Source organism: Drosophila bipectinata, chromosome XR (assembly GCF_030179905.1).
Source record: "Drosophila bipectinata strain 14024-0381.07 chromosome XR, DbipHiC1v2, whole genome shotgun sequence".
Lineage (NCBI taxonomy): Eukaryota > Metazoa > Arthropoda > Insecta > Diptera > Drosophilidae > Drosophila > Drosophila bipectinata.
The window spans coordinates 1,449,078-1,471,146 of NC_091735.1; the positions used below are offsets into that span (position 1 = coordinate 1,449,078).

Consider the following 22,069-nt stretch of genomic DNA (forward strand, 5'->3'; position numbering starts at 1 on the left):
ATCCCCACGCCCAGATGGCAATCTGAGGTCATGGGTCAGGAAAGCTTTACCTGCAATTTTCAGAATAAGCACCGTACCCGCAATATGGTTGCGGACGAAGTTCGTATTCATACCCAAGGCGGGAAAACCATCGCACTGCACCCCTAGGGACTTCAGGACTATAAGCCTATCGTCCTTCCTCCTCAAGACAAATATAACTTGCCAAGCACTTGGTGTTTTGCACCGCCCGTGCAATCCTAATCTTTTTATTAACTCCAGGCATTCTTCATCGAAAAGACTGACGGACGCACCACTGCCTAACAGGCCTTCGAATTTTCCTTTGCTCTGTGTAAAGCTTCCGCCTCGGCTCCTATTTGGCACAGTGGTTCTACGCATAGTGTTTTTTAACTCTTTATATTATTATTTATTAAAATGGAATTTATGCTCGTCTGCTCAATGAAGTTTTGCAACAAGGCAATCTCCTCATCCCAGCCTAAGACCCATTGCAAGCTATGTGAAAACGTCGAACACGCCGTTTGTGTGTGCAAGTGTGCTGGATTCACTGCCTCAGTTTCGGATGCCATATTCCGTAAGTCTGGTTTACACTATTATCTGGTGATGGTGATAATTATCTGGTGATAATTGTCGTGCTGTCCAATTGACGAAATGAGGACGTTCATGAGACAGACTAAGAATGGATTTAAAAAGTTGATCAATGGTTTTTGTAAAATCAATGACTAGCTCTGTGCGCTTGACACTCAGCTTAGCGGCCTTAAGCTGATAAATTAATCCCCTAAGAGTAAGAAATCCGCTGTTGGTGACTCGCCTCAGCCTGCTCAACCGACATTAACGCAGCCGCTTATATCTCTGGCAAGGGTAAGAGAACAATTCGCCGTCCGAATTTTTCAGTGCAAATGAGCAATTGCCGATATGTCCTCCGTGGCATTCCTTCAAGTGATATAATGGGCCATAGTAAATGAAACCCCCGTTAGAGTCACCCAACAGGGTAATCCACAGTCCGGACCACCTGCACCGAGTGATGATGCAGTTCTCGTATCTGCGACACAAAAACCCTTACAGGTTATTCCTACATCGAAACATATATTTGTTTCTCGGCTTGCTGCTGAATCTTTAGAGATGGATATCTTGGCTTACATTAAAGCCAAAACAAAACCCCATATAAAGGTGGAGGACATTTAAATATAAATATTAAAGGCGCACGTCTTATTTCAAGACTCGTGTGCACTGAGATAATGCCCGCGTCCAAAAACATCAGCCCAGTATCGGTTTTAAAACCGGTTTTTTTTTTAAATTTAAAAAGGTTTTAAAACCAGTGGAAGTGAAACTCCCTCATATTAGAACCACGGTCCAATCTTCCACCTCTTTTTCGTCCACTAATTAACAAACTAATATCGTCACTAACACTTACCTATCAGAATACTAGGGGGCTACGTAGCAAACTCCCTAAATTGTATTTTAATAGTTCTCCCATTGCGACCCTTTACAAAAACTTGGTTAATGTCGGAGATCTTAGGCTCCGAAGTTTTTCCAAGTAAGTACACATCTTTAAGATGTGATTGACCTTTGCGAAGATGATCTGGAGGCCTCATTTCGGTAGGTTCTCAACTTGCTGCTGAAGAGGTCTTATCACAAGAGTTTGTCCGCTAAATGTTTATACATTACCTGTTCATATGTACCGCCTTCGTCGGAACTGCTCACATATTGGCATCATTTTCCTTTATTCATTCCGTTTTTAATATTATGTCTAATGTCGATAACTCACCATCTTAACCATCACCACCGCGGGCATTTTTGACATGTACCTAAGTTAAATTAACCATGTTACAAATTTTTTAGGTCGGCTTTTCGACTTATGTTTTGTATCTTATGGTACCACTCTTTACAGAGCTTTCCCCCTTTCAACCCCAGAGAATCCATATCATCCCACGCATATCATCCCTACGGTTCCAGCGCTGGAACCCGCCATAGTAAATTTTTCTTTGTATGATATGTCCCATCAATGTATTTTATAATCTTTGCTTGAACTTAATGCAGTTTGAGTTTATGGCTTGGTATCTGTGCATAAAGAGTGCCCATTCGGATAGTCTCTTTTCTTTGAGGTAAAGCTGAATTTTGCTTTGTATATCCTTGAAATTGAACGAGGTGAATAGAAAGGTTTACGTCATATCTTGGACGGCTTTGTCAGCGAGTTTGTTTCCATTAATTCCTTTTTATTTATTCCTAAAGGTGGTTGAGTTTGTGACTTTAGAGCCATCTGTGTAGATCCATGTTTTGCCCCCGAGATCCTCTTGTGCACTCAAGAAACGTTTTTGGTATTCTAAATGGGAAGTATCTTTTTTTGCGGCATTGTATATTTTGGTGTTTATGTTTGGCTTTTTGGGGCCCCAATATGCTGGAGACTTAAAAGTCCTTCTGGGCTTAGGCAGAGCGAGGTCGAGCAACGTGATGTAATTGGCGCAACGTCGAAGTGTGAAAAAGCATTTCATTTTCCTTTTCTGCTTGAAAATGGTTCCGAAGTCCTTAGCGAGTAGGCAGTTTTATGTGGTAGGCATTTTTATGTGGTACAGCTTTGGGATGAGCGTCATCGTTGTGTCTACTATCCGCGATTCAATACTTGGAAGGCCAAATTCTGCCAATGTGCATGCTACTGGAGAGGTGAGGAATGCATGAATGGCGCAACGAACTGCTCCGTGATAGGTGCTTGTATTTTTTATACCCTTGCAGAGGGTATTAAAATTTTGTCCAAAAGTGTGCAACGCAGTGAAGGAGACATCTCTGACCCTATAAAGTATATATATTAATGATCAGGATCACCTCCTGAGTTGATATGAGCATGTCTGTTTGTCTGTCTGTCTTTTTTCCCCGAACTAGTCTCTCAGTCTTAAAGCTATCGACTTGAAACTTCGCACACACCCTTTTTTCCTTTGCACGCAGTCGGAACGACCGGGATCGGCCGACTATATCCTATAGCTGCCATATAACTGATTGATCGGAAATGGTATAACTTTGGTGTTTTTAGAGTTAAAGAGTTCAAATTTGACACGAGAGCTATTTTTGGCAACATGACGACATGGAAAATTTCATAAGGATCGGCCGACCATATGGTTCAGATTTTAGATTTGGTCAGTTAATCCGACCTACCAAATTTTATAACGATCGGTTGACTATGTCTTATAGCTGCCTTATAACTGAACGATCGGAAATGGTATTTGGTAGAAATACCAACTTTGGTATTTTTGAAGATAGAAGCCTGGGACTTTTTTTAGATATTTTATTGTAATTAATTGGTTTTATTATGATATTCTCATAAGGATCGGCCAACTATATGCGATGTTTGCGATATATATCCGGTTTTAACTTCAAGGGTATATAAGCCTCGGTCCCGCCCGAAGTTTCGAAGCTTTTCTTTCTTGTTTTAAGTATGATTTGGCACATCAACCGTAGATTGTCAAGCCACAGTCGATTTTAGAGAGGATTAATGCTCGAGTAACTTCTATGAGGGTCTTAGTATGTATGCAAGAGTATTTAGATGACAGAAATGTAATAATGTTAAATCTAGTTTCCAGATTTTTCTTAAAACCTGACAGTGTTGTTGGAAAAGAAGCTTGGAGTCAAAGGTTATGCCCAGAATGTTTAAAAACATTTTTTTTTTGTGTCGGCAAGACTAGGTCGGCAAGATTACATTGCATTTTACGGCAAATTTGTAGTAACTGACATTTTTCGATAGCAAGAGAGGCATCAGAGGTGGCTCCCCACAAGGTAATTTCGTGTAGTATTTCTAAAAATTTAGTTCTAACCGTGTTGATATTTTTTATTATTGTGAAAGTGATGGCGTCATCTGCATAAAGTGAGATATGTATTTTTTTATAACGGGATAAAATACTATTCATTTCCTCAAAAGCTATCATAAATGAAACCACAGATAGAGGAGAGCCAGCCAGAGGAGGAATGCCAGCTAGATGTTTTATATCAGCCCAGAATTTTTTAGAAGAGGATGTCGGGGAGATCCTGGAAGTGAATTGCTCCAGTAAGTTACGCTAGGTCGAGAGTACCGTTTTTTTTTAAAGAGCTTTAGCTTTTTTATATATGCCTTATAAGAGGCGAACAACAGATGTTTTTGGTCCCTGAGCTGTTGAAGCTCAAGATTCCACCATGGCGCTTTGGCTTTATGTGCCACTCTTTTTGTTTGGGGTATGCTGCAGTTTGCTGCTGCTCGTATGGCTGTTGTCATTTGAGCGACTTGCTGGTTTATGCAACCGGCTGCCCAATTTACGGCTGATTTTTCGCAATTTTCCTGAAAGCGCTTCCAGTTGGTCAGATCTGTCTTGAATTTAGGCTGGGGCAGAATATTATCTGGAATTTTTCATTACGACTAAATACTTTAACCAGGACTGCCTAGAAAGGGGGCAATAATCACAATCCTTCAGTGGCTGAACTAAATTCGACCATGGCAAGAGTAATGTCTTTTAAAGTTATTAGATATAGTTCATCTGACGAGACTCTTGAGCGACCCATTATTTTAATGACCTCTGAAGAAAATTAATATAATTTTTAGTGATTTAGTGATTATATATAATAATTAATAGTAAAATATTTTTATTTCACAAATATTATCACTCGAATAGTGATATTGGGAGTCGAATTGCCCCATCTCAATATTTTATGAATGATCCACGCATAAAGGAGTTTTTGATACGATTTTTAAAGAACACTCAGAGACAATTGGTTTAAGAGAAAAAATTTTAGACGCATGTAAGAAATCGACACCGGTATTTTTTGACGGAGATTGTAAGGACCACAAAATTATAATATTATTTTAAGAGTTTTTATTATTAGTTTTAATACAAAAACATTGCACGTGGGGTCTATAAAAATGTAGTATTAAAGAAAAAAAATTAAAAATTGTGTTCGGTAAATAAAATTCCGAGGGAGTCCGTCCGCCATTTTGTCATCCGACTCGTCCGTATTTTCCCCATCCCGCTAATTACTCATAATAAAATTAATAACAACATTATTATTTTTACAACAATAGTAATAAAACGAAATTAAAAATAATAAAGTTAATTAACAAAATGAATAATAAAAGTAAATATTATAAAAATAATCTTAAAAACTAAAATCCAATTTTTAAAAAATAAAATAACACCAACATGTGAAAACGAACCCGGGTCAGGAGCGCTCGATTTTCACCTAGGCTACCCTCCTAGTTCATCCCTAGATACTTAAAGTTGGCATTGAAGTAAACGCGAGAATCCATAGCAAAAACAGAGCTGAGGGTAAAGATAGTAGACGATATTCCTGATCTCTTTGCTCCCACACTGGTTTGATGTGAACCTTTCAGACTTTCATCGTTTCAAAGATGTTACATTCTAAAAATAGAATTCTCTCTTTCCCTCTCTCATCAGCCAGCCGTTTGTCATGGAACCCGCTCTCAAATGTTTTCATTTTTTCCGTCGGGGAACCCAATGAATGCGGCCTGCCAAAATGCCGTAGAACCCGCACTTTCAGACATTTTGACAAAGGGTTCAGCTACGAACTGAGACGATGTAAAGGTGATTTTAAAATTTTGTGTTTTGGAAGATAGAAGTTTGGGATTTTTTTAGATTTTTTATTATAATAAATTGGGTTATATTATCATATTTCCATAAGGAAGGCCAACTATATCCGATGTTTGCGATATATATCCGGTTTTAACTGCAAGGGTATATAAACTTCGGCTCCGCCCGAAGTTAGCTTTCCTTTCTTGTTTTTTTTTTTTTAATTTTTCAAAAGGATTATTTGTAAAACCAGATTGTAGTTGTTTCATAGGAGCCCATCGGTAAAGGGTTTTTACGTGGGCCATTTAAATAGTTCAAATTTAAATTGTCCCTAAGAAAAGAATATGTTGAATGTGACATATAGAAAATGTTTTTGGCCAACCATTGAACCTCTGGGGAGTACTCCTTGAGTCGTCTACTTAAAAGTAAATTGCAATTTTTGAACCCAATCGATGGATATTTTTGTGATAATTTTTTTCGAAGATATTTAATTTTTTTTAATAGTGTTTGATTTTTTTTTGGAAGAGGTTATTGGCCTTTAAAATTTTTTCACATTTACTACACTGGTCTTCTGCAATATATATGCTTTGCCGATTGGCTCAAATTGTTCCTTAAAGGCCACATCTTCCAACGCCATATCCAAATTTAATGTTAGAATAGCTTCCTTTTTCAAATACCTCTTACCAATGAAAGCCGTCGAAAAATGGTTTTCACAAATTTTTAGATTCTTATTATAATCGTCTATGATAATGCCACATTTTTCCTCCCATATTTGTCCTGAAATTAAATCCGAGGACCGAAATTTAAAAAACTTTAGGTAAAGAAAATGACGCCTAGATTTTATGCAGGATTTAACACAGCATTCCAGAAATTGATCGATTTTTGTTTTTTTCCGCTCATCTTGTCGCATCTAATACCATAGACCAATTGAAATTTTTTTTGAGGAACTTTCCTTAAATATTTATACCCTTGCAGAGGGTATTATAATTTTGTCCAAAAGTGTGCAACGCAGTGAAGGAGACATCTCCGACCCTATAAAGTATATATATTCTTGATCAGGATCACCTCCTGAGTTGATATGAGCATGTCCGTCTGTCCGTCTGTCTGTCTGTCCGTTTCTACGCAAACTAGTCTCTCAGTTTTAAAGCTATCGACTTAAAACTTTGCACACACCCTTCTTTCTTTTGCACGCAGTATATAAGTCGGAACGACCGGGATCGGCCGACTATATCCTATAGCTGCCATATAACTGATTGATCGGAAATGGTATAACTTTGGTGTTTTTAGAGTTAGAAAGTTCTAATGTAACACGAGAGCTATTTTTGGCAAAACAATACGACGTGCCAAATTTCATAAGGATCGGCCGACTATATCTTATAGCTGTCATATAACTGAACGATCGGAAATGACCCAACTTTCGTGTTTTTGAAGATAGAATGCTGGAATTTAATACAGATTCTATTTTTGGTCAGTTGATCCAACCTACCAAATTTCATAAGGATCGGCCGACTATATCCTATAGCTGCCATATAACTGAAAGATCGGAATTGACCCAACTTTTGTGTTTTTCAAGATAGAAAGCTGGAACTTGGTACAGATTCTATTTTTGGTCAGTTCATCCAACCTACCAAATTTCATAAGGATCGGCCAACTAAATCCGATGGTTGCGATATATATCCGGTTTTAACTGCAAGGGTATATCAACTTCGGCTTCGCCCGAAGTTAGCTTTCCTTTCTTGTTTTCCTTATATTTCCTTTTCTTATCAGTTCCTTTAAGACAAATTTTTCAACTATGTATTTCTAACCTTAGGATATTATTTATTTCCCAGATCCTTTGTATTATTTTTAATATGCTTAGTATGCTTAGGCCCTGATGTCCCATCTTTGTACTTTACAATCTTTGATATAATGCAGATGCGCATCACCATCAAATTTTAGTGTTACGGCATAATGAAGAGATAATGAAAAGGCAGTCAATTAAAAATAATTTTTTTTTGTTAGTTTGGCTCATTTCCCTATTCCCCATATGATAAAATTTGATCAATTTTTTAAGCCTACCAAAATCGTTAGCGACTCCACTTCTTCAATACCTGAGCTTGGTTGGTAAACTGGTCTCCACATAACTGAATATTCAATTAAGTATTAAAAATTTTAGGATAAAAACGTTCATGCAAAAAAAAAAGAACCAGACCAGTTTTAAGCAAAGCCTTGAAACAAAGGTTTTAAATAAAGAAAAAAACATTAAGGGCAATTAAATATACTAAGAACAAACATGTCTAGAGAAAAAATCCCTCTGCAAATAAGCTTTTTCGAAAAAAAAAATCTTTTCAGTATTAGTATCAGTATATATTTCAGTATCAATGCAGCAAACATAGTTTTAAAGATAGATTTTCAATTATTTGGACCGATGGAATGAAGTTATATAGAATATAATATGATATGACCGATATAATATGACCGAAAGCCTAAAGCTTAACAGAAACATGGACAAGGTGCTGACCTTGGCGCACTCAAGGTCTCCTAACATGTCAGCTTGCAGTGCGTTGATTAAAATCGAAATAGATGACACAGATTTGTGTCATAAAAAAATAATAATGTTTTCTTAAAATGGTTTTAGCATTTCATGAAAATTTTTTATGAGAAATTGGAGTATCTTTTAACAGGAGTTGTCCTGTGTTGTCCCTTACAGCGAAGAATCTGCTTTACTTGCTTCTGAAACCAAATTGCTTCATCTTTAAATATTTAAAATTTGGTACAATAAAGAAATTATGCAGATAAAAATAATATATAATTGCCATTTTTTCATATATAAGACATTGCCGTATTTAAATTAATTTGTCGTTATCCATTTCCAAACGATAAAAAAATGGTTACCATTTTATTATTATATTTTTAGTTAAAACTTAATTAATACATTTAACATATAAAAAAATGTTAGTATTTTTGAACATAGCTATTTAAATTTGTTGGGGGTTTTTGTAATGGAAAATTGGGTCAAGGATAGTGTCTTTTATGGAAAAAGGAAATTTATTTATTATAAAAGTATTACCCATTCACTCATTTCATGCGTATCTGGATTTCTATGATGATAATTGAGGATAAGTATGGTTGACACAACTGATGAGGCCACCATAAACATAATGCAATTGAAATAAGTTCCTAGAAGGACACAAAAATTACACAAGCTTATGGAAATTTTATAAATTAATTAAAATTTCTTAGTCTAATTATATTGCAGTAGCTCATCAATTATAAAAGGTTATCCTGCCTAAAACGCACCAAAGTGAAACTTCAGTACCAGAACTCGGAGCATGTCCAAGGCCCTTACCATTGTATTTAATGTTTTAAATGAATAATAAAAGAACAATAATAAAAAAAAGAATAAAGCTCTTTATTCCATTTCTTTTTTCTTGCGTCTTTGAAGAATACGAAAAATTTTTCTTAAAAATTAATTATTCCGACATATCATGCACAAAATTAAAAAAAAAGTAAGTTTAGGTGCACGTCAATCAAACAGTCGATTGTTGTGGCATACATTTTATTTATAAAAAACCATAATTAAACTTTATCAGTAATTTAAAAAATACAAGTAGTTAAAATTTATTCTGCCATTAAGATCGCTGAAACCGAACGCTTTAAAAATATATTTTCAATATCATTACGTAGTTTTCATTACGTATCCTGTTTTCTTAGCAGGAATATAATTTTTCACAATAATTTTATACAAAATACAGGCAGAGTGGGAGGCAAAACGCACACATGTTTCAAATTTAAGTGTATGCGTAGCAGCAAAAAACTTTGAGAGCAGAGCATTCACTGAGCGAAAAAAAACGTGGTTTTTTTTTTTCATTTTTCGTTAATTTAAAAGTTGGAACGGGCACTATAAAAGTGTATTTTATTTAGTGAAAAGAAAGCTTTTCTAGCAACAGTTATTAAACAAATGAAAAACTACGCTTCTCTATCTATATTTTCTACGGAGAAAACTTGTTCCAACCCAATTTCTTAAAAAAATGTTCTCAGTGGGAACATTTTGATTTTGGGCTGCCAAATGAGGCAAAATGGTAAAAAATGAGAGCTTTTAAAAAAATTTGAGAGTGCTCACACTGTTAGTGTGCCGGCAGCACTGCGGCAGAATATCCGACCCTATGCACGAGTTACAGTCTCGTAACCGAGGGAGTAGAGGAGATCTCGTATATGGCTATCGCTTTTTCAAATGCTCTCCCTGTGGCTGTAGAGAGGGCATGTCAACTAGGGCATGTTAACTCACGCGTGCTGTGGAAAATAAGAGTTTTCCCACCACTGATTTAATACGACATTTTTTAAAGTCGGGATTGTTGTTATTTATTTAAGTTTCTATCGACCCTTCTTTACGTAACTTTTCTTTTATATTGTGACTTAAGCTTATAATGATTAATCATTTCCTGTTTATTACTACTATTAAAAAAACAATACTCCAAAAAGGTGCACCTTCATCATTTGTCTACATATTATATAATTCAGCGATATTGTTTGAATGTGTTATTGAATGAAAAATAATGAACAAGAAAGGAAAGCAATCTTCGGGCGGAGTCGAAGTTGATATACTGTTACAGTTAGATCCTTGCATTTAAGAACAGTTATAAATCTCATAATATCAGATAAAGGGGGCAGATCCTTATGAGAATTTAAATTTATTACCAATTTATTAGAATCTAAAATTAAAAACAAGAAATGAAAGCTTACTTCGGGTGGAGCCGAAGTTGATATACCCTTGCAGTTAAAACCGGATATATATCGCAAACATCGGATATAGTTGGCCGATCCTTATGGAAATATGATAATATAACCCAATTTATTATAATAAGAAATCTAAAAAAATCCCAAACTTCTATTTTCAAAAATAGCAAGGTTGGTATTTCTACCAAATACCATTTCCTATCGTTTAGTTATATGGCAGCTATAAGATATAGTCGACCGATCGTTATAAAATTTGGTAGCTCGGATAAACTGACCAAAAATATAATCTGTACCAAGTTCCAGCTTTCTAACTTCAAAAGCACAAAAGTTGGGTCATTTCCGATCGATCAGTTATATGGCAGCTATAGGATATAGTCGGCCGATCCTTATGTATTTTGGTAGGTTGGATTATCTGACCAAAGATAGAATCTCTACTAAGTTTCGGCCGATCCTTATGAAATTTGTCATGTCGTATTATTCTGCCAAAAATTGCTCTCGTGTAAAATGTGAACTCTCTAACTTTAAAGCACCGAAGTTATAGCATTTCCGATCAATTAGTTATATGGCAGCTATAGGATATAGTCGGCCGATCCCGGTCGTTCCGACTTATATACTGCGTGCAAAGGAAAGAAGGGTGGGTGAGAGACTAGTTTGCGTAGAAACAGACAGACAAAGAAGCGTTACTAGTGCAGGGAAGTGGTCAGATGGCTGATGAAATGAGGGTCAAATGCGAGCGAAGCAGCGATTAAGTTAATTGGCATGATCACTAGCAACTTCACAGCAGTCGCAGACAGTAGGTAATCACTTCACGAAATGTCCCAAAAGGAGGAAATCAGCCTTATCTGCGTTTCAGGACACCGGGGCACCGAGGCATATGAATTGGAAACAAACTGGCATGTAGAGACACCTCCATGCCACTCCAGTTTAAAATTAAGGGTACTGGTATACCGCTAGCATGTTCGAGAGCCCCTCAATAAAGGGGGACTTCGTCCAAAATTATCCGTTCTAAAAAAATTAAAAATTATCTAAAATTAGGTAAATCTAGCCCCATATCTCAAAGAAAAGAACATCCGGTTGGTAAGGGGGGATAGGACCCGCATCAGCCTGTGCTGATCTCAGAGTCGCTCTCAGAGTAATCACTGGTACTGGCAAGAAAAAAAACATACGATAGACGAATAAGCTCACCCCTCAATGACTAATGTCACTGCTGCAAAGATAAGGATGAAGAAGAAACAGTAGAACACCTCCTCCGCCACTGCCTGATTCTTCAGTCTCTCAGATTGTTAATCGACTGTAAAAAACTTTTTTTTATCTTCGCTCACAACAGTTTGCCGCGGCTAGCTGACAGAGTTTGTAGGTTTGTTCACCGAATTTACTGTTTGAAATCACTTCAGGGCCCGAGCCCAGAAATAATACAAATAGAATCCAAACTTTGTAAAACCTTAATTTTGAGACGTCTTGGTTAACAAAAAATCTCTATTTGCTTTTAACGGACTCCGCTCCAGATTCCCGTTGGCCGTTGGCGTTCGTTCGCCTGTCGCTGTTACGGGTAGGTCACCATTAAGCAAACCAAAACAGTGAGGGTCAAAACGTATGCGTAGCAGCAAGAAACAATCAGATCAAAGCATTCACTGAGCGAATAAAGTAGTTTCTTATTTTACTTTTCGTTAATTCAAAAGTTTGAATGGGCCCTAATATAGTGTGTTTAATTTTAAAGAAAGCTTTTCTAGCAACAGTTCTTAAAAAACGGAAATCTAAGCTTCCTTTCCTTTATTTTTTATGGAAAAAACTTGTTCCAACCCAATTTCTGATAAAATTTTTCTCAGTGGATTTTTTTTTTTAAGTTTGGGCTATCATATGAGCCAAAATGGGAGCAAAAGAGAGAGATCTGAAAAAAGATTTCAGTGCTCACACTGTCAATGTTCCGGCAGCGCTGCGGCAGAATTTCCGACCCTATGCATGAGTTAACGATACATGGGTTAACAAGTAGATTAGTCCAGTGGCGCTGGAGTTCAAGTTTACAGAATTAAAATACAGCTTGGTTTGGTTTGGTTTAAGGTTATTTTCGAACTGATTCTTTATCGCAAAATGGTACGACCTACCAAATTTCATAATGAGTGGCTATTGAGAGCTAATATTGACGATTAGTTTGGAGTATCCTTTGAAAAACAATAATTTATTTTCAAAGTGGTAGAATAAACATAAATTTATTTTTATACCCTTGCAGAGTGTGCACCGCAGTGAAGGACACATCTCCGACCCTATGTATAGGTATATATATATATATAAATATATTCTTGATCAGGATCACTTTCTGAGTTGATATGAGTATGTCCGTCTGTCTGTCCTTTTCTACGCGAACTAGTCTATCAGTTTTAAAATTTGAAACTTTTCACAAGCCTTTCTTTCTTTTGCACGCATTATATAAGTCGGAACGGACGACTATATCCTATAACTGCTATATAACTGATTGATCGGAAATGTTACAACTTTGGTGCTTTTAGAGTTATAGCATTCGAATTTTGAATAAGAGTTATTTTTGGCAAAATAATACGACCTACCACATTTCATAAGGATCGGCCGACTATATCCTATAGCTGCCATATAACTGAACGATCGGAAACAGAGACCGTAAATATTAATTATTGTTTTCAGTTTTATTTTAAAAATCACAAAATAATAATGTCTCTGCGCAAAAAAAATAAAAAAAAAATCAGAAAATAATCATTATTCTACGACCGAAAAATAAAAATCACAAAAGAATCATTATACCATGATCGAAAAATAAAAATCAGAAATAATCATTATTCTGTGATCGAAAAATATGAATCACAAAATAATCATTATTCTATGATCAAAAAATAAAACTCATGAAAAAAAAATCGAATCACTCAAATCATGATTTCGCGGTAGGTATTAGATTTTTTTGTATTTGACTGCATATTTGTGGTCTGCATCATTAGACCACATATACAGGTACCATTTAGTACCATGATTTTTTCAGTAACAGCCTTCCGTACCACTAAAAGCTAAGAAAATTGAATCTAAAGCTTCTATAAATCATAGAAACCAATATTTCTATGGAAGATTTTGATAGTAGAGTTCATATTGAAATTATTACTTTCGTGTTTTTGAAGATAGAAACCTGAAACTTAGTACAGATTCTATCTTTGGTCAGTTGATCCGACCTACCATAACCTACCATCCGATTTCATAACGATCGGCCGACTATATCTTATAGCTGCCATATAACTGAACGATCGGAAATGGTATTTGGGATTTGGTAAAAATACAAACTTTCATTTTTTAAAGATGGAAGCTTGAGAATTTTTTTTGTTTTATACTGGAATGAACTGGTTCTATAAGAATATTCTCATACGAATCGGCCAAATACAGTGGCAAGCACAAGTGGATACATGTTTGTATACCGTAAAAATGAATAAATCTCTTTATTTTTGTTTTCCAGTAATCTTTATTAATATCTACTTGTCGCGGAACGGATTAGATCTATCGATAGCACAGTGCGACAAAAAAAGAAAAATTAAAGGAACTTTTGAAAAGACCTAGTAGGAATTGTTTATTAGGTCGAATATAGTATAAAAACGTGATTAAAATTTTTCGAACACCCTAAAAATCTTGATTTATTTGGAAAAAACGGTTTTTCGGGACTTCTTTGCTCTTAAAAATTCTTAAGCACGTTATTTTAAACTGATTTACAAATTTTTTACGTTTTTTAATAGGTAAATGTTGTAGCTTTTGAAAAAAAAATAGATCTTTAACTTATTTCAACAAAGAGGATAAAATTTTTACGCAAGAAACTGACATTTTTGAATTTTTGTCGTGTTTTTTGGACTTTGACACCATTTTTTCGGTGCAACTTCCAAGAAATGGTATCATTTTTGACACATATCAATATTGTCTCGTTAATTCTGAATAAAACGAGACCAATTTCATTAGAAAATTATGAAAATTGTTGAAGTTATAACGCTTTTCCCAAAACATGTCAGTGCAATCATGCTTGCGTTCCGGAGCAATAGTGTGCCCTTCCATTTCGCTTACTCCTCTCTTTTACACACTTTTCCTCTGGAGCGCTCATAAAATTGCTCTGACTTGTTTTGGGAAAAGCGTTTTAAAATTTTAAAATCGGTTAAAAATTACGCGTTTAGGAATTTTTAAGACCAAAAAAGTCCCGAAAAACCGTTTTTTCCAAATAGATCAAGATTTTGAGGGTGTTAGAAAAATTTCAAACACGGTTTCATACTATATTCGACCTAATGAACAATTTCTACTGGGTCTCTTGAAAAGTTCCAAATCACTGTCGCACTGTGTAGTTAGTCAAGCTAAAATTTAGCGCCGCTAGAAGGCAGTATCATATGAGCTTTGGGATTTCAGCTTATGTTATTCGGTCTTACTAAATCGGGAAAACTGAAAACAATATTTGGCGGATCAATTAGATCGATTTGCAAATTCACAAGGAGAGAAAAGACAAACTGCGGTATGTTGATCGGCAGCGGCCACAGACTCCGAACAGCCGCCAGGAAAGCGGCAAGTAACCTGCAGCCAAAAGCAACGAGGCAGATTACGGACGTCTCGAATCGGTGCGGCGAATATACTGCCATGTTTGAGTGGAATGCTGCCACGCCAGCGCAACAGCAGATGAGTGAAAACTTGCCCAGGCAGATGAGTGACAATCTGCAAACGAAGCTTGGAGTGACGCATTGTTGCAGTTTCCGACCCAATTGATTGCAAATTCGCCGCCACAATTGAGTAGAAATTTGGTGTTGACGCTCGGCGGCCATTGGGAAAATGGGCGACCTGTCACACGGACACATACACAACAACAACAGTGGGCTACTCTCCGCCCTTTTGTGTGACCGCCACGGTGCAGCCTGAACTAGGTTATGTTCATCCTCCACGTGAGCCGACGCACAATTTGGAGGTATCTGCACCATCGCCCCTGTCATATGGAGTGGTGACGGCGAGCATACTTGGATGGACGCCACGTAGATTGCCTGATCTTTCCGATTTCGAGGGTCAGCGAGAGAAATGGCCAATATTCCTGTGTGCGTTCACGGAGACAACGGCAGCCTACCGGTGCACCGAATTGGAAAACAGAGGCTAGTAAAAGCCCTGAAGGGCGAGATCCGCGAGATAGTGAAATCGTTGCTCATCCATCCCAACAACATAGAAGCTGTTATGGAGCAGCATGGGTTCCGGTATGGACGTCAGGAGCAACTCATCCGTAGCCAACTGGATAGCGTGCGCGATGTGTAGCCAATTCAAGAGGCCAACATCACAAGGATCGTGCCGTTCGCGACGAAGTTGAGCAACCTGGCAGCGTTCTCGCAGTCAACCACGATTGGCAGCCAGGGAACCCAACTCTAATGGAGGAGCTGATTGCCAAGTTGCCGCTGACCTAGAGGTTGGACTGGGCGAAGTACGCGGTCACTATACCGCCGTTTCCGACAGTGGTTCACCTGAGCGAATGGCTTCATGAATTCGCAAGGTGTGCACTGTCACGGACGCTGGAGCCAAGGAGCAACCGAAGCGAAGGGTCTTGCACGCGAATAGTGTTCGCGAGGAGGAGCGATATGCCGACCGCCCCAGATGTTGCCCTATATGTGAGGGACAACACCAGATCCGGGACTGCAAGAAATTCAACAGCATTTCTACAACGACGCGGATCGAGCCCGCGAGGAAGTTGAGGCTATGCTTCTCGTGTCTGGAGCCCGGACACATGTCCAGGTTATGCAGAAAGCGTCGTGCATGCAACGTCTACGGATGCCAAATGAGGCATCACTACCTTCTCCACGAATCACCTGGACATCCCAGACGGCCGCCAGTCGCAGATGGAGGCCGTAGGAGGGATCAGAGAAGCAGTCAGGACCGACGTGTTCCTAGTCGTGCCCCACTATAATCTTCTGGAGAAAATGGTCAGCAATTATTTCGAGATCGAGAACTTTGGAATAAAGCCGGCACAGCCAGTCGCAGCTGCCCAGCTGGCGGAGTGGAGCTGGCGCCGTCAGTCGCAGATGGCGGCGACGCACGGGCCCTGAGTATTCTGGATGAGACGACTAAGCGAATAGGTATATGAGATATGAGACGATCAGGTACTGATGCAGCCTCAGGACAGATGTGCCCAGAGGTTCCTGTGGAGAAACGGAGATGACCAGATGCAAGTGATGATGTTCGGAGCAGCTTGCTCTCCATGTTCGGCGGACTATGTGAAGACCGTGAATGCCTCGCAGTTCAGCAGCATGGATCCGCGAGCAGCCCTGGCTATTGAACTACGTGGAAGACTACGTCGACAGTTTTACCAGTGAAGAAGAAGCCACCGCCGTTTCGACACGGGTGAGAGAAATTCATGCAGATGCAGGATTTAACTTGTGTCGATTTACTTCCAGTTCGGCAAGTTTGGTCAGAGCGTTGAACCCACTTGAATCCATCGCTTCAGATGGACCGAAGCTGAGGAAAAGGTACTAGAAATGTACTGGCAGCCGGCTACCATCAAGTCCCGAGAAGCGTTATGACAGGGGAACGCGTCCCTACCAAGAGGAAGGTCCTAAGCCTGGTCATGTCCACGTTTTACCTGATTGGATTCCTGAGCTGCTGCATGGTGACAACCAAATTGTTAATGCTAGAGATTTGGCGGAGAGGAGTCAACTGGGACGATCCGCTACCAGATAAATTGATCGCAGCCTTTGAGGACTGGCGGCAAGGAATGAGCAAAATCGAAGAGTTTCGATGTCCACGCGACTACTTCGGTGGTAGACGCGTGCGGATGCTACAGCAGCGGCCTATTGGCGGGCCACTTACGAGAACGGAGACGTGCGGGCGCATTTCGTTAGCTCCAAGACGAAATGCAATCCGCATTCAAGCAGCAGTATTGGGCACGAAACTGACTCTAAGACTGGATAAGCAGCACCGGTAACCGGGTGGCAGAGATCTTGGAATCCACGGAGGCGTCCCTGTGGAGATGGATTCCGTCTGCCGAAAACGTGGCAGATGACGTGAAGAGGCCACGCAAGGCCGTGGACCTGAGCATCGGTTCGCTATGGCTAAGCGGTCCACCATTTTTATGAGGACCAAAGGAGAGCTGGCCAAGATCGAGGGAGGGGTGGATTCCTCCGACGCCCAACTAATAGGAAATGAAGTGCGAGTTTGCCTTAGTTGTAGCAAACTTCATTCGTTACTTTGTTATAGTAAACTTGCAGAGATTCTCTAACTACAATCGACAGATTCATTCGACGGTGCCGTGGACTACGATACGATGGAGAGGATCACGGACTGACGTCGATGACGAGAAGCGTTTGCTGAGGAAAAGCCGCCAAGGGTAGCCGACTGCATGGACTGTCTCCATACTTCGATGGACGGAGTAATGCAAGACAGCGGAAGGATCGACGACGGCAAATAGACGACGTGGTTTGTGTACCATACAGCGCATGTCGGCCGATCATACTGTATCACGAGAAGGTATTAGCGGAGATGATTGTGCAGCATCACTACGAGAGGATGTGCCATCAAAACGCGGAGGCAACCATCGGAGCGATCCGACAGAAGTTCTGGATTACGAAGTTACGGAGGCTGCTACGGAGGGTGGTGAGCAAATGCAACGTTTGCAAGCTGCGAAGGGCACGAACAACTCAGTCCGAGATGGGCCCCCTGCCAGAGAACCGACTGGAGGCCAACGAATGGCCCTTTAAGTTTACCGGATTGGATTATTTTGGACCTCTATTTGTGATGGTTGGACGTCGCACGGAGAAGAGGTGGGTGGCACTGTTTATGTGTCTTACCACAACAGCTATCTACTTGGAGATGGCTCACGATGTGTCCACCGATTTCTGCATAATCGCTATGAGGAACTTCATGAGCCGACGTGGACCCGTCGTCAGGATTAGGATCGATAATGGAAAGAACTTTGTTGGAGCCGACCGCAAAGCCAAGAGGTTCTGCGAAGTGTTCGAGCCTGTACAGATCCCAGGCGAGCTGTCGTCTAAAGGAGTCGAATGGATCTTGAATTGCCCGGCAAACCCAGCTAAGGGTGGCGCCTGAGAAAGGATGGTGCATTGCATGAAGAAGGTGCTGGCGCACACGCTGAAGGAACTCGCGTCCAAGAAGCACGTACTGGAGAACCTGCTGATTGAAGCGGAGAGCATAGTAAACTTTCGTCCGCTCACTCATCTACCAGTGACGGTGGACCAGGAGGCTCCACTGACACCCAACGACTTGCTGAAGGGAGCACCCGATTTACCAGTTATTCTCAAGGATGACGGACAGGAGACCGTTAGATGCGATAACAGGAAGCAGTGGCGCATAGCGAGGATAATACAGGATCGATTCTGGAAGCGATGGGTACCTGCCGATTCTTGTGTGCAGGGAGAGATGGTGCAAGCCCGTCAAACCGAACTCCAAATATTTTCCAGTGCACTAGAGTGTTTGTTTGAAAGCATTCCCCGTGATCGGCCAAGCGGCGACTATACTAGACAAAAAAGGAACTAATGTTTAAATAATAAGTTTTTTATATAGTCATATCGATGCTTATATAGTCATCTTAGATCTCCGTGTTGTTTGGGACCAGGAGCTATTTCAGCCAGGTCCGAAGTCGATGAAAAACGTGTAGATGGCCCAATTACTAGTTGAGTTTCATGTGTTAGACATAGAGAAGGTTGTTAGACTCTCAGTATGACTTTATTACAGTGGTGGGCAAAACTAACACATGTTTAAAATTTGAGTGTGTGCGTAGCAGAGAAAAACAATAAGAGCAGAGAATTCACTAAAAACTACGCTTCCCTATCTATATTCTCCATGAAGAAAACTTTTTCCAACCCAATTTCTGAGAAAATTTTTCGAAGTGGAAAAATTTTGATTTTTAGTTTGGGCTGTCAAATGAATCAAAATGAGAGCAAATGAGAGAGCTTCTAAAAAAAATTTGAAAGTGCTTACACTGTCAGTGTGCCGGCAGCGCTGCGGCAGAATTTCCAACCATATACTCGCGTGCCATGTAAAATGAGAGTTTGCCCACCACTGCTTTATTATTACGTCCGAACTTTTGTACGGTTTAAATTCAATTCAAATTCTTAGCATCGATCAGAAAGAGCTTAAAGTCTTATTACAGTGGATCTTATCTCTAATCTTGAATGTATGTGTAGGTTACAATTAGAGGCATTACAAAGTGACTATATATTTATATATTTTTTTTTATTTAAAATAGTCGATGTATCCACTTTTGCACGTTTTGGCTTTTTCATGTTTCTAACATTTTTTTTAATGCCATCTTTTTATAAATGGGGGAGTCCCAAAAATTCAAATGTTTTTAACATGTTACATTGTCACTGTTAAACTATTGAAATTGAGCGAACTTGCCGTATATTATCATCTCTTGTGCAAATAGTACAATATTTCTCTAATTTCGTTAAAATGAAAAAAATTTCACCAAGCTTGGAAAATAAAATTGTGGAAATGACTAGTGAGAGCAAGTCAGCTCGGGAAATTTGCCAAGTCACTGGGTATATGTCACCGAACTGTCCTCCAAGTCAGAAAATGACGTAAAGTTACCGCACCTGATCCGCCTAAATCGCGACCACGCCTCCTAAAGGATAGGGATGCACGAGCTATGGAGCACCACATGACCGTAAAGAAGAAGACAACCCCCAGGGAAGCTGCTGCTCCCATAAACAAGACCGTAAGTGAGTGGACAGCACGCAGAGCTCTTCACAGAACCGTTCTGACATAGTCAGTTAAACAGAAGAAACCAGCCCTCTCTGAAAAAAATGTTGCAGCACGTATTAAATTCTGTAAGGATCACAAGTCCTGGAATGTAGAAGACCGGAAAAATGTGATGTGGTCAGACGAGACCAAAATAAACCGTTTTCAGTCCGATGGTAATGAGTATACTGGCACCGGCACCACGAGAAATTAAAAAAACATCAGGTTAAGGAAACCATAAAGCATGGAGGAGGCTTGATGGTGTGGGGCTGCTATACGTGGTGAAACAGTGGGCCGTTGGTGAAAATTGGTGGGATTATAGCGGAGCGTAGAGCCACAGGTTCAAGGGGTTGTATCGCCACCTAGCGGGCGGTAGCCATGGTTTATCGGCAATCTGCAAAACTGCATTTGCGTTTACGTTGAGCCTTCCACTAATCCCAGCTCAAGCCCAGGCAGGAGGCCATTGCTAAACGCACCATGCTTTCTTTCCTAAACCACATCTTGACCTGAAAGGTTGCTTACTAAAAGGCTTGAAAGGAAAGGTCCAAGCCTCTCCTAAAAGGAAGAGAGATGTTGGATCCGATCTTGTCCCGATCCGTGCTTATTTTTGCTAGTTACGCATCTTTAAATTGTGAAACAGTGGACAGTAGAAGCTTTCTGGCCAGATTCTGGCCCTATTAAATATTGTTTTCCCAGACCCCCTAAGGGTAAGTTCGAGTGGCTGCAGCGCAAAGAAAATGAATATGCTCTCACACAAACATTTTTTTTATGTCAGGGTAACCGTTTCATTTACTCTTTGGCAAAATCCAAGTTTGATTTTTTTTCTTGTCGAAATTTTATTACACGATCACATGAATTGAATTTATCGCTTAAATGAATATAATTAACTTTCCTCAAAAATTTAAAATTATTAGAAAAAAACATTGAATTGAGATATATTGAAATGAAAATAATAACAAAGTTACCTTTAAAATATTTATATCACATTTTTTTTGTATATTTTATCCCATAAAATTTTATATAGTTATACGGTTATTATTTAGAATATTTTATGAGAATTAAGAATGAATATCCTATCTTTCCCTTATTTACATAAATAAATAAAATAAAATATTCTAATGTCTGAGTAAATACCTTGTTTTAACTCCAAGAGCCGTCGTAAGTTCAAAAAAATTAAAAGGGGCCTAATGCATCACTTTGTCGGAAGAGCATTGGCCAGGGTAGGGAGAACTGTAAACACCCCCGTCTACACCTAGGGGCGTGGCATGTCAAGTGAGAAGTACTATTTCCTTTTCTTAACCTTCTGTCCGATTTTTATGCTATCTCAAATGATACAAATGAGCACCCGTAATCTGTGTCCCCTAAAGAACACCACGGCATTTGCCGACAAGATATAGCCGGATTTCAACGTTTGCGGGACTAACAGTTTGCAAGACCACCAGCTCAACGTTGATCGTTACAGGATAGTGAAAAAAGAAGACTATCTTCGTATATTGGAAACCAATCTTCATGAATATATAGAAAAATGTGCTTATCCCATTGAGGAAATAACTTTTCAACAAGATGGAACCCCAAACACACGGCTAAAATCGTGAAGAATTGGCTAGGTCATCAAAGTTTTAAACTTATGCAGTGGCCAGCTCAGAGTCCGGATCTTAATCCCATTGAAAATCTTTGAACTCCTCTAAAAAAACGGCTGGCAAAGTACGAAAGTCCACCAAAGAGATTTGATGAACTTTGGGCCAGGATACAAGCGGAGTGAAAAAGTATTCCGAATGAAATGTTGCAGGAATTGGTCGAGAGTACAAAAAGTGCCAAAGTGGTTACATTGACTTTTTTTATATAAAAAATATATATAAATATAAGCAACTTATTATTAAGTTCCTTTTATATCTAGTAGATATTAATAAATATTACTGGATAAAGAACAAACATTAAAGAGATTAATTTATTTTTACGGATTTTACAACATCTTGACATCAGAAAGACATGTATCCACATGTGCTCGCCACATCCGAATTTTGCGATATACCATATATTCGCTTTTAACTGTAAGTCTATATCAACTTCGGCTCCGCCCGAGTTCTTGTTTTAAGTTTAGATCTTAAAAG

At 39.1% G+C, this 22,069-nt stretch overlaps 1 protein-coding gene across 1 annotated transcript in view; it reads right to left on the reverse strand.

Moving 5' to 3' along the window:
• The window catches only part of nAChRalpha7 (nicotinic Acetylcholine Receptor alpha7), a 1,067,155-nt gene that overhangs the window by 340,223 nt on the left and 704,863 nt on the right, over positions 1–22,069 (reverse strand). The window contains exon 9 of the mRNA XM_070283181.1: positions 8,587–8,696. Coding sequence (XP_070139282.1) covers positions 8,587–8,696 — 110 coding nt within the window. The remainder of the gene's footprint in view (positions 1–8,586; positions 8,697–22,069) is intronic.